The sequence below is a fragment of the Microcaecilia unicolor genome, chromosome 2 (assembly GCF_901765095.1).
Source record: "Microcaecilia unicolor chromosome 2, aMicUni1.1, whole genome shotgun sequence".
Lineage (NCBI taxonomy): Eukaryota > Metazoa > Chordata > Amphibia > Gymnophiona > Siphonopidae > Microcaecilia > Microcaecilia unicolor.
Genome location: NC_044032.1, coordinates 573,248,147 through 573,260,857, shown reverse-complemented (window position 1 = coordinate 573,260,857; position 12,711 = coordinate 573,248,147). Strand labels below are relative to the sequence as shown.

Here is a 12,711-nt window from a genome sequence, read left to right as displayed (position 1 = left end):
AGTGGTAGAGAAGAGATTTGAAACACTGGAGGACAGAGTAGAAGGGTCAATAGCCTGAAGATTCCTAAATGTATTGGTTAAGATTGGATGGGACTGGGGAGGAGGGTGTTTAAGTGTGAAAGTTATCAGATGATGGTCAGACAGGGGAAGAGTTGAGGCACAGAAACTGGAGAGTGAGCAGTTTGAGAAGAGAATAAGATCAAGACAGTGGCCATTCTGGTGAGTGGGGGCAGTGGAGCACAGTTGAAGATTGAACGAGGATGTTAAAGCAAGAAACTGAGAAGCATAAGAGTCAGAGGGATCATTAGCATGAATGTTAAAATCCCCAAGAATGAGGGAAGGAGATGAAGGTTCAAGAAAGAAGGAAAGCCAGGCATCAAAGTCAGTGAGAAAGGGACTCATCATGGGGGTCGATAAATGACTGCTACTTGGAGAGGCAGAGGAGCAAATAGACGGATGGAATGGACTTCGAAGAAAGAAAAACAGTGAGACTGAGGTGGAAGAAGAGGTTGAAATCTACAAGAGTAGCCCGACACCACCTCCACAGTCAACTGGGCGAGGAGTATGGGAGAAAAGATAACCTCCATAGTATAGGGCTGTGACTGAAGCAGAGTCTTCAGGGTAAAGCCAAGTTTCAGTTAGGGCAAGCAGATGGAGAGTACGAGAGATGAAGAGGTCATGGATGTAGGAAAGTTTGTTAAAAACAGAGCGGGCATTCCACAGAGCGCAAGAGAAAGGCAGAGAAGAAGGGGGGAGGAGAGGAACAGAAATTAGATTGGAGATATCATGGTGTGACCTGCACAAATAGGATGAGAGCTGATGTGGAGGACCAGGATTGGGATTAATGTCCCCAGCGGAAAGCAGGAGAAGGAGCAAGAGAGTATGGAAAAGAGTAGGAGAGGTATGACGACAGCGATGAAGGCTAGATGTACTCAGATAGAAAGGAGATGGATGACTGGAAGGAAGGAAATGTTGAAGGTTGAGAGCCGAAAAAAAGGAAGAGGAAAAAAAGAGATGGTGAGATGATGAATACAGAGGGTGGACAATGTGTTCCTGCAGTGTACAGTGGTTTCAGATGGAGAAACAGATTAGGAAGGGACAGTACCAAGAAGTAAAAGTGTACTGGAGCCATAAGTAGTAACTGGGAGAAAAATAAATGTAAAGAGAAAATGCCCCGCGTGCCTCATGGCGCGCGGCACCTAGAGCAGAGGCCCTAAGTGGATCGGAGTGGACCTGGGAGTCACCCTGGAGAAGACTGTAAAGGATATGCAGATGAGCTGCAAGTCTTCCACAGCACCTAAAAGGCAGCTGGTGGTAGAGCTGGGAACCTCTCAGCCAAGGAGAGGTTTACCAGGAGTTAGGCCGAAGCCAGCATTCCTCCCCCTGAGGGTCGCCTGATCCTAGCCAAAAAGCACCTGGAAACCCTGGGCACCTGGAGCGAGGGGCCTGGGAAGATCGGGGTGGGCCTGGGAGTCACCCCGGATACAGCTGTGAGGATATGCAGAAGGGCTGCAAGTCCTCCACAGCACCTGGTGGGAGCACTGGGCACCTAGAGCGGAGTCCCAGAGTGGATCGGAGTGGAACTGGGAGACACCCCGGAGAAGGCTGTAAAGGATATGCAGTTCAAAAATAAAAGGCAAAATAGATTTCTTAAGTACATAAGTAGATAAGTATTGCCACACTGGGCCAGATCGAAGGTCCATCAAGCCCAGCATCCTGTTTCCAACAGATCCCGAAAAAGTTCAATACATTTTATGCTGCTTATCCCAGAAATAAGCAGTGGAATTTCCCCGTTAATTTAATTATGGTCTATGGACTTTTCCTTTAGGAAGTCATCCAGACCTTTTTAAAACCCCGCTAAGCTAACCGCCTTTACCACATAGCTAACTGTCTTTACCACATTCCAATTTCATCCGTTCTCCATCCAGAAGAACTATTTGAAAATGCCTTCCAGTTGATAGCTGCTCCAACAGGCGTTTCAGTCAGATGACCCTCACTTGATTTCCCAGAGTGCCTCCAAATACACCACAGATGAAGGATCAGGAAGCCACCTCTGAACCTCAGGGCTCAATATTGTTTCCAATGCCAAAGAGACACTGGCAGAACTCCTACTGGCACTACCCCTTTGGATATACAAGAGATCAATGCCCAGAATACAAAACAGTCCGTCAGACCTGTCTAAGAATTCAACCCCTGAAATCTGGGTAGGTGTAGGGTTTGCTTTTCCTGTTAGGCATGGTGGTAATTGAGCAAAGGTAAAAGGATGCCATAGCAAGACTTCACGCATCTGCCATTGTGCCTCACACCCTGGCTATGAGGGTTCCCCCCTCCCCCCCAAAAAAAGTTCTGTTAGTGTATTCTTGCTCTGAGAATTAATTGTGCTTGGACATATTACGTCCCAATAATCTACAGAAAGCAACTGACGAATGTCAATAAACAGTTCTTGCAAGAATAGTCAGCAAAGCCTAACCTCTACACACACACACACACACAGTCTAAAACTCAGGTAAATGCAAAGTGCAAAAGGTCTACATTTTTCAAAGCATGGCTATGCATAGCACACAAGAAAAAAAAACTTGGAAACAAGGTAAATGATACAAAGACCAGCATGATCCATCTGCTTAGTTACCACTTCTTGTTACAACTCAGAGAGAACTGTAAATGCAGTCAACCGAAGGACTTGGAAATCAAAAGGTAGAGTCTAATGGAAGAGAATTTCTGCAACAGTGTAAGTTAATGATTTTTCAGTTCTCCCACAGACCAGTACAAAATTACTATTGTGCAAGATGGTTTCCAGGCCCTTCTGGAAATATCACTGTTTATACCTGTTAACAAGCTACAGGGCCCTTTTACTAAGCTGTGGTAAGCACTAGCGTGTACTTACTACAAGCTGGAATGGTTTACTTCAGGATGCACTCAGGTGTCCTGTGGTAAGTTCCAAATGTGCAAGTGCTGTGTGCTAAAAAGTATTTTAAAATTTTTGTTGAAGAAGGCATGTCTGAGGGTTGAGAGTGTGCATTCCTGCGCTACTCAGTTAGTACAGCTACACTACCGTGCACTAACTGGTTAACAAAGGATTACCGCGTGAGCCTTTGCCACCTACAAAATAGGTGTTGGTAAGTGCTCAAATGGTAATTCTTTTTAAAAGCGGCATGTTAATAGCAACATTAGTGCATGGCCATCAATAGGAAAAATAGAAAATCAGCCATTTTCCGGCTCCGGCTATGGTAAAAATGGTCTCAGCACGTGGCAAAACCCTGCATAAGAGTGTGCTAAGGCTATTAGCGCAAAATATACCTTTGCAACCTAGCTGGCTAGTACGAGGTCAGCTGTACAAGGTACATAAGCATCACCATGCTGGGACAGACGAAGGGTCCATCGAGCCCAGGACCCTGTCTCCGACAGTGGCCAAAAGAACAATTTGTCCCGCCCATCCCAGAAATAGTGGATTATTCCCACATCCTTTCAATAACATTCTATGGCCTTTTCCTCCAGGAAGCCATCCAACCCTTTTTTAAAGTCCGCTAAGTCAACCGCCTTAACCACTTTTTCTGGCAACAAATTCCAGAGTCTAACTACGCGTTGAGTGAAGAAACATTTCCTCCGATTCGTTTTAAATTTACTACACTGCAGCTTCATCGCATGCCCCCTTGTCCTAGTATTTTTGGAAAGCGTAAACAGACGTTCCACATCGACCCGTTCCATCCCACTCATTATGTTATAGAACTCTATCATATCTCCCCTCAGCCGTCTTTTCTCCAAGCTGAAGAGCCCCAGCCTCTTCAGCCTTTCCTCGTAGGGAAGTCGTTCCATCCCCTTTATCATCTTCGTTGCCCTTCTCTGCACCTTTTCTAATTCCACTATATCTTTTTTGAGGTGCCGTGACCATAATTGAACACAGTACTCGAGGTGTGGTCGCACCATGGAGCGATACAACGGCAGAATAATATCCTCATTTTTGTTTTCCATCCCTTTCCTAATAATACCCAACAATCTATTTGCTTTCCTAGCCGCAGCAGCACATTGAGCAGAAGGTTTCAATGTATCATCAACGATGACACTTAGATCCCTTTCTTGGTCCGTGACTCCTAACGCTGAACCCTGCATGACGTAGTTATAGTTTAAATTCCTCATTCCCACATGTATCACTTTGCACTTGCTCACATTAAACATCATCTGCCATTTAGACGCCCAGTCTCCCAGTCTCATAAGGTCCTCTTGTAATTTTTCACAATCTTCCCGCGATTTGACGACTTTGAATAACTTTGTGTCATCAGCAAATTTGATTACCTCACTAGTTACCCCCATCTCTAGGTCATTTATGAATATGTTAAAAAGCAGAGGTCCCAGCACAGATCCCTGAGGGACCCCACTAGCTACCCTTTCTCCGTTGCAAATATTGACCTTTTAACCCTTCTCTCTTGTTTCCTATCTTTCAACCAGTTTTAATCCACAGTAAGACACTACCTCCGATCCCATGTCCATCTAATTTCCTCTGGAGTCTTTCATGAGGGACTTTATCAAACGCCTTCTGAAAATCTAGATACACAATATCAACCGGCTCACCTTTGTCCACATGTTGGTTTACCCCTTCAAAGAAATGCAGCAGATCGGTGAGGCAAGACTTCCCTTCACTAAATCCATGTTGACTTTGTCCCATTAGTCCATGCTTTTGAATGTGCTCTGTAATTTTGTTCTTGATAATATTCTCTACCATTTTGCCCGGCACCGACGTCAGACTCACCGGTCTATAATTTCCCGGATCTCCTCTGGAACCTTTTTTAAATATTGGCATTACATTGGCCACCCTCCAATCTTCTGGTACCACGCTCAATTTTAAGGATAAAGTACAAATCACTAACAGTAGCTCTGCCAGTTCATTTTTTAGTTCTATCAGTACCCTGGGATGAATACCATCCGGTCCAGGAGATTTACTACCCTTCAGTTTGCTGAACTGCTCCATTACGTTTTCCAGGTTTACAGATATTTCATTAAGTTTTTCCGACTCATCAGCCTCGAATACCCTGTCCGGCACCGGTATCCCTCCCAAATCTTCCTCGGTGAAGAGGCAAAGAACTCATCTAGTTTTTCTGCTATTTCTTTGTCTTCCTTGATCATCCCTTTTACACCCCGGTCATCCAGCGGGCCAACCGATTCTTTTGCCGGCTTCCTGCTTTTAATGTACAGTGGGGGAAATAAGTATTTGATCCCTTGCTGATTTTGTAAGTTTGCCCACTGACAAAGACATGAGCAGCCCACAATTGAAGGGTAGGTTATTGGTAACAGTGAGAGATAGCACATCACAAATTAAATCCGGAAAATCACATTGTGGAAAGTATATGAATTTATTTGCATTCTGCAGAGGGAAATAAGTATTTAATCCCTCTGGCAAACAAGACCTAATACTTGGTGGCAAAACCCTTGTTGGCAAGCACAGCGGTCAGACGTCTTCTGTAGTTGATGATGAGGTTTGCACACATGTCAGGAGGAATTTTGGTCCACTCCTCTTTGCAGATCATCTCTAAATCATTAAGAGTTCTGGGCTGTCGCTTGGCAACTCGCAGCTTCAGCTCCCTCCATAAGTTTTCAATGGGATTAAGGTCTGGTGACTGGCTAGGCCACTCCATGACCCTAATGTGCTTCTTCCTGAGCCACTCCTTTGTTGCCTTGGCTGTATGTTTTGGGTCATTGTCGTGCTGGAAGACCCAGCCACGACCCATTTTTAAGGCCCTGGCGGAGGGAAGGAGGTTGTCACTCAGAATTGTATGGTACATGGCCCCATCCATTCTCACATTGATGCGGTGAAGTAGTCCTGTGCCCTTAGCAGAGAAACACCCCCAAAACATAACATTTCCACCTCCATGCTTGACAGTGGGGACGGTGTTCTTTGGGTCATAGGCAGCATTTCTCTTCCTCCAAACACGGCGAGTTGAGTTCATGCCAAAGAGCTCAATTTTGTCTCATCTGACCACAGCACCTTCTCCCAATCACTCTCGGCATCATCCAGGTGTTCACTGGCAAACTTCAGACGGGCCGTCACATGTGCCTTCCAGAGCAGGGGGACCTTGCGGGCACTGCAGGATTGCAATCCGTTATGTCGTAATGTGTTACCAATGGTTTTCGTGGTGACAGTGGTCCCAGCTGCCTTGAGATCATTGACAAGTTCCCCCCTTGTAGTTGTAGGCTGATTTCTAACCTTCCTCATGATCAAGGATACCCCACGAGGTGAGATTTTGCGTGGAGCCCCAGATCTTTGTCGATTGACAGTCATTTTGTACTTCTTCCATTTTCTTACTATGGCACCAACAGTTGTCTCCTTCTCGCCCAGCGTCTTACTGATGGTTTTGTAGCCCATTCCAGCCTTGTGCAGGTGTATGATCTTGTCCCTGACATCCTTAGACAGCTCCTTGCTCTTGGCCATTTTGTAGAGGTTAGAGTCTGACTGATTCACTGAGTCTGTGGACAGGTGTCTTTCATACAGGTGACCATTGCCGACAGCTGTCTGTCATGCAGGTAACGAGTTGATTTGGAGCATCTACCTGGTCTGTAGGGGCAAGATCTCTTACTGGTTGGTGGGGGATCAAATACTTATTTCCCTCTGCAGAATGCAAATAAATTCATATACTTTCCACAATGTGATTTTCCGGATTTAATTTGTGATGTGCTATCTCTCACTGTTACCAATAACCTACCCTTCAATTATGGGCTGCTCATGTCTTTGTCAGTGGGCAAACTTACAAAATCAGCAAGGGATCAAATACTTATTTCCCCCACTGTATCTAAAAAAAATTTTACTATCAGTTTTCGCCTCTAGCGCTATCTTTCTTTCAAAATCCCTCTTTGCCTTTCTTATCAGCGCTTTGCATCTGACGACATTCCTTATGCCGCTTCTTATTTTCTTCATTCGGTTCCTTCTTCCATTTTCTGAAGGATTCCTTTTTAGCTCCAATAGCCTCCTTTACCTCATTTTTTAACCATGCCAGCTATCGTTTAGTTTTCCGTCCTCCTTTTCTGATCCGTGGAATATGTTTGGCCTGAGCCTCCAGGACGGTGTTTTTGATCAGCATCCATGCCTGTTGTAGGTTTCTAACCCTCTCGGTCGCTCCTCTAAGTTTTTTTTTTTTTTTTTACCGTTCTCATTTTATCATAGTTTCCTTTTTTTTTAAGTTAAACGCTAACATATTCGACTTCCTATGTTTACCTTTTTGAAAGCAAATTTCAAAGACGATCATGTTATGATCACTGTTGTCAAGTGGCCCCCAGACCGTTACCTCCCGTACCAGATCATGCGCTCCACAAATGACTAAGTCTAGAATTTTTCCTTCTCTCGTCGGCTCCTGTACCAGCTGCTCCATAAAACTGTCCTTTATTTCATCAAGGAAGTTTACCTCCTAGCGTGCCCTGATGATACATTAACCTGGTCTATATGGGGGTATTGCATTGCCTACTTTATTTGCGTCACTAATTTCCTTTAACATGACTGCGTCCATCTGCTCATCCTGGTCAGGCAGACGGTAGTACACCCCTATCACCGTCCTTTTCCCCTTAACACTTGGAATTTCGATCCACAAGGATTCCAAGTGGTCTTTTGTTTCCTGCAGAATTTTCAATCTATTTGATTCAAGGCTCTCGTTAATATACAGTGCTACTCCTCCCCCAATCCGGTCCACCCTATCACTACGATATAATTTGTACCCCGGTATGACAGTGTCCCACTGGTTATCCTCCTTCTACCAGGTCTCAGAGATGCCTATTAGGTCCAATTCTTCTTTCAGTGCAATATATTCCAATTCTCCCATCTTATGTCTTAGGCTCCTAGCATTTGCACATAGACGACACTTCAAGCTAGACTTGTTATTCTTTATTACAGCATGTTAATTACTTGACAGTACTAATTTGCTATCTTTTGTCCGGTTTTTGTTTTTTTTTATTTATGGACATTGAATCCACAACAGTCTCTTTTTCATACTCACTATCAATAAACCTTGTCTTTTCAGTTTGGGCCATATCTTTGCAAGATACCTTATTCCGAACTATACGCTTTTGTGTGACTGTCGGCCTCCCCCCCCCCCCCCCCCCCCCCCCCCCCCGTTCCTAGTTTAAAAGCTGCTCTATCTCTTTTTTAAATGTTGATGCTAGCAGCCTGGTCCCATCCCGGTTAAGGTGGAGCCCATCCTTTCGGAATAGGTTCCCCCTTCCCCAGAATGTTGCCCAGTTCGTGACAAATCTAAAACCCTCCTCCTTGCACCATTGTCTCATCCACGAATTAAGACTCCGGAGCTCTGCCTGTCTCTTGGGCCCTGCGCGTGGAACGGGAAGTATTTCATAAAATGCCACCCTAGAGGATCTGGATTTGAGCTTTCTTCCTAAAAGTCTAAATTCGGCTTCCACAACCTCTCTCCCACATTTTCCTATGTACCAAGACAGCCTGCTCCTCCCCAGCACTATCTAAAATCCCGTCTAGGTGACGCGTGAGGTCCGCCACCTTCGCACCAGGCAGGCAAGTCACCAGGCGATCCTCCTGTCCACCAGCCACCCAGCTATCTATATGCTTAATGATTGAATCACCAACCACAACAGCTGTCGTATCCTTTCCTTCCTGGGCAGTACTTGGAGACATATCCCTGGTGCAGGAGGTTAGTCCATTCCCAGGTATGCAGGTCCTGGCTACAGGAGTACTTCCTAGTTCACCTTCTGGGAGTCCTCCATCCTCCAAGGCAACACAAGAGGCTACCTGACTGGAGGTGGGACCTCTCTACAACATCCCTGTAGGTCTCATCTATGTATTTCTCTAGTTCCCTCATCTCTAAAAAGTCTGCTACTCTAGCCTCGAGAGAACGAACACGCTTTCTGAGGTCTAGCAGCTCTTTGCATCGGGCACACACGTATGACATTTTACCAACCGGGAGATACTCATACATGTGGCACTCAATGCAAAAGACTGGGTAGCACCCCCCTCGCTGCTGGTCTGCTGACTCCATTTTCTTGTTTTCAAGTTTTTCAGAGTTGCTGCAGTATTAAGAATATTAGTCTGATATAAAGGAGTCTTTTTGTTTATATATGGTATTGTATGATCCTTGTAGTGTTTCCTCCTTAAATGGCAATGAATGGTAATGTAAGAGCACTCCTAGCTTATTACCCCAATTACACTACTTGCTATAAATGTACATCAGGGTGCTGACTGGTTCTCAGGAGCAAAAGTAGCTGTTTAAACTTACTGAGAGAAACAGCTGAAGATTCACAAACATGTCCCAGACTCCTGCTATATATGTTTGTTCTTGCTAAGTTTCCTCATAATTGCACCTGTTAGTGTTACTGTGAATGGGGGCAGGGTAGGGCACATCTTGGTACTACAGAAGCTACTTTCTACTCTATACAAAAGGCTGTGTCTTGCTCTTTATGTTGGACATCACCCATGCAGTAGTGAAGTCAGAACTGATTTTTTTTGTGGGGTAGGAAATGGTACAAGGCATAGAGATCTAAGCCATGCTAGTTATCCTCTTGTTCACAAATAATGTGTCAACAGAATGACTTTCTATGTAGTTTGCAATAGCTGTCAATTATCATGGGTGAACTCTATTTCAAACACTTACCAATGCTAAATCACACACACACATAAGGAAACAATTCAATTATGTTTAAAGATGACACAAGAGGTGTTATCACCTAACTTAATTTAAACTTGACCAGACACAAGTCTGCTGTATAGACAAATATATCAACACACACCACATCCTGTAAAATGTTCTAGAACCCCATCTGTTATAGCAACTTACCATAATTTAGCACATATCTTTCAATTTTGTTTTATGACAAATGAATTATGACTCTTCTATATTGCAAGGGCTCTTATTGGCTATCTCTGATGAGTCAGAAGTCTTAGTCTCCACCTGCTGGAAGGCGTGCACAACCCATCAGTTAACCACTGGGCCAGTCCGGAGGGAAGCTAAGGAATGAATTATTAATCTATATCTAAATACCTTTGAATTCTTCTTTGCTTGTTATATTTATTGACGTTTATAAAATACACAAGAACAATTTTGTGTAGAAAGCAAAGAATACATGATACATCAGATACAGTCAATCTTGTAATAAACATATTCTAATTCCCTTTTCCAGATCATCATCATCGAAATTACAATAAAACAATAAGCATGAGCACATAAGTGGTGCCAGACCCATTCAGATCAATGGTCCAAGGCCAGCATCCTCTCTCAAGACAGTGGCTGTTCTAAGTCCATTTTGTTTACTCCCACAAGTAAGGGATGGCAATTTTCAAACACACAGGGGGTAAGTCTATAAAGAAGGCACCATCATTTCAGCTCCAGGAACATGTGTAAATGATGAGAATACTGGCACATACACGTCAATGCCAATAGTCTAGCTATGTGCTATTCCATAAGCTGGCACCTAAATGCAATGGCACACATGTGGGCAGTCTGCATAGGGTGTGGGTGGGACACACAATGATGTGCATAGATTATAGATTAATTTACATGCATTTTTTAACAATCTAGGTGCAACCATTTATATCAGATCCATGGCTGGCACAACTGCTCGTGTCAAACATATGCACACATATATACCCTGTTACGCTAGTATTCTATAAAAGAAAAGTAGGTGCCCCAGCATCCATTCTTTTGCATCTCTCCCTCTGCCCTTTCTCTCTCGCCATCTGTCCCCTCCTCCAGTTTTTTCTCCCTCCTCCTCCCTCCACCAGCACTAGCTGTCTCCTGCTTCTTCTTCTTTCCCTCCAGCACCAGCTGTCTCCTGCCACTTCTTCTCTCCACCAGTACCAGATGTCTCCTGCCTCTTCCTTTCCACCAGCAACAGCTGTCCCCAGCCTTTCTTGTTCTTCCCCATTATCTGCTTTTTCTCCCACTCCCTACTGCTCTGTTGCACCCTAGCATGCATGTGACCTTGTGCACGTTGAAACCTCATGGGCAGCACTCATCCTGTTGATAACTATTCAAGATTATCAACGAACTGTGCTGCCAACAAGGCAGCAAGCATGACAGAAAGCAACAATATGGTGGGGAGCAGTTTCTTTTATGCTGCTGGTATCTTTGGCTGGCGGGGCTTGGATTGGTAGTTAAGAAATCAAATGAAATAAATACAAAACTGCCAATAATATTGTTTTACACTACTGTGTGCAAGGAGTTTGCCATCAGATACTTACTTTCTCCAGGATTCATCTGGTGAAACAAATACCACAACATCGATGGGTAATATCATGCTAACATGGTGGTGGTCCTGATTTTTCTGTTGGATGACTGGGGCTAGAGCAGTTGAGGTTGTAGATATCTCAGAGACAAGGTTCAAATTTACTGTCTGATGCTGCACAGAATCAAGAGAACACACTCAGCACCGCTTATTTGATTTACATGTACTTACTAGGAAGGCAGCAACATGATAAGCAAATGACAGTTTTATAAATCTTGTGAACTATCTAACATGAAGATTTCACCCAGAACCTTCTATATTTACTGTTTTATTTTTTTTTTTGCACAGGAGTTTCCATTTGAACTTCCAGTTCAATTAAAACTGAACTCTACTAGGCTGCAAACCCATGAGCCTTCATTACAACTACCTAGAAAGCTTTCTTGTATTAGTATCTCCTGTTCACTTAGCCCAACCATTACATCAGTAATCCTTGGCTGGGGAAGGGTGTGGGGAGGAGAGAACATAAATCCATTCAGAATACAGTGATGGACACTGGGTGTCACTGTTGGTCAACAGCTGAGACTCTTTCCCTCAAAGGAATATGATTACTGCTGGCCTGAGGAACAAAGTACTGTTTTGGGGATAAAAACCAGGTCTTCCACATGGTAACGCATAGCAGTACCACTGTACTGGTCTTATTTTGACCTGTTTTATTGTCTCCTAAGAAACTGTTGGTTATTCAACTATATACGTGCTGGACAAAATAGCAGTTTCTTAAAGTTTCCATTTCAGTGAAATATATTTTTGCGCTACCAAAAATCTTCTCTCAAAACCCTTGAATTATTTTAGACCACCTTTGAATACTGCTCCCACCTCAAAAATAAATTCAGGTTGTGCCTGTATAACAATTCCAACAAGTCTCCACAATGATTACATAATTCTTTCTAAAAATTCTGTATCACCCCATGTGATCAAAACATATGACCCAGGTTAGCTCCTTGTGCATGACACTTAGGACACTTATGTTTGTCTGATATATGTGACATATGTGCTTGATAAACCCTGTAGGGAGAAATATAGACACACAGACAATTAGAGTGGCGGAGTGGCCTGGTGGTTAGAGCACCGGTCTTGACATCCACAGGCGGCCAGTTCAAATCCCACTGGTGTTCCTTGTGATCTTGGGCAAGTCACTTAACCTTCCATTGCCTCAGGTACAAAATTGGATTCTGAGCCCGACAGGGAAATGCCCAGTGTACCTGAATGTAACTCACCTTGAGCTACTACTGAAAAAAGTATGAGCAAAATCCTAAATAAAAAATAAATATCTTATACTGCATTTCTCATAAACTATTTTGTCTCCTAAAATCATGCTTTCTGCCCTCTCAGGAAGCACTTCTACTGTTTTTCAGACATTGTTGGTAATGGGCACATGATGAGACCACAGAGCTCTCTGTTTCATGATTATATGAACCTTGGTTGACAACAATGATAAAATGTCATCTTGTACAATATTACAGTACTCCCCCTGTAAACCATGCCCTTCAT

The 12,711-nt window shown here is 43.8% G+C and overlaps 1 protein-coding gene across 4 annotated transcripts in view; it reads right to left on the bottom strand.

Moving 5' to 3' along the window:
• Positions 1 to 12,711, bottom strand: part of UFSP2 (UFM1 specific peptidase 2) — a 54,695-nt gene that overhangs the window by 35,014 nt on the left and 6,970 nt on the right. For all 4 annotated transcript variants that reach the window (XM_030191492.1, XM_030191493.1, XM_030191491.1 and 1 more), the window contains one exon: positions 11,180 to 11,337. In XM_030191492.1, coding sequence (XP_030047352.1) covers positions 11,180 to 11,337 — 158 coding nt within the window. The remainder of the gene's footprint in view (positions 1 to 11,179; positions 11,338 to 12,711) is intronic.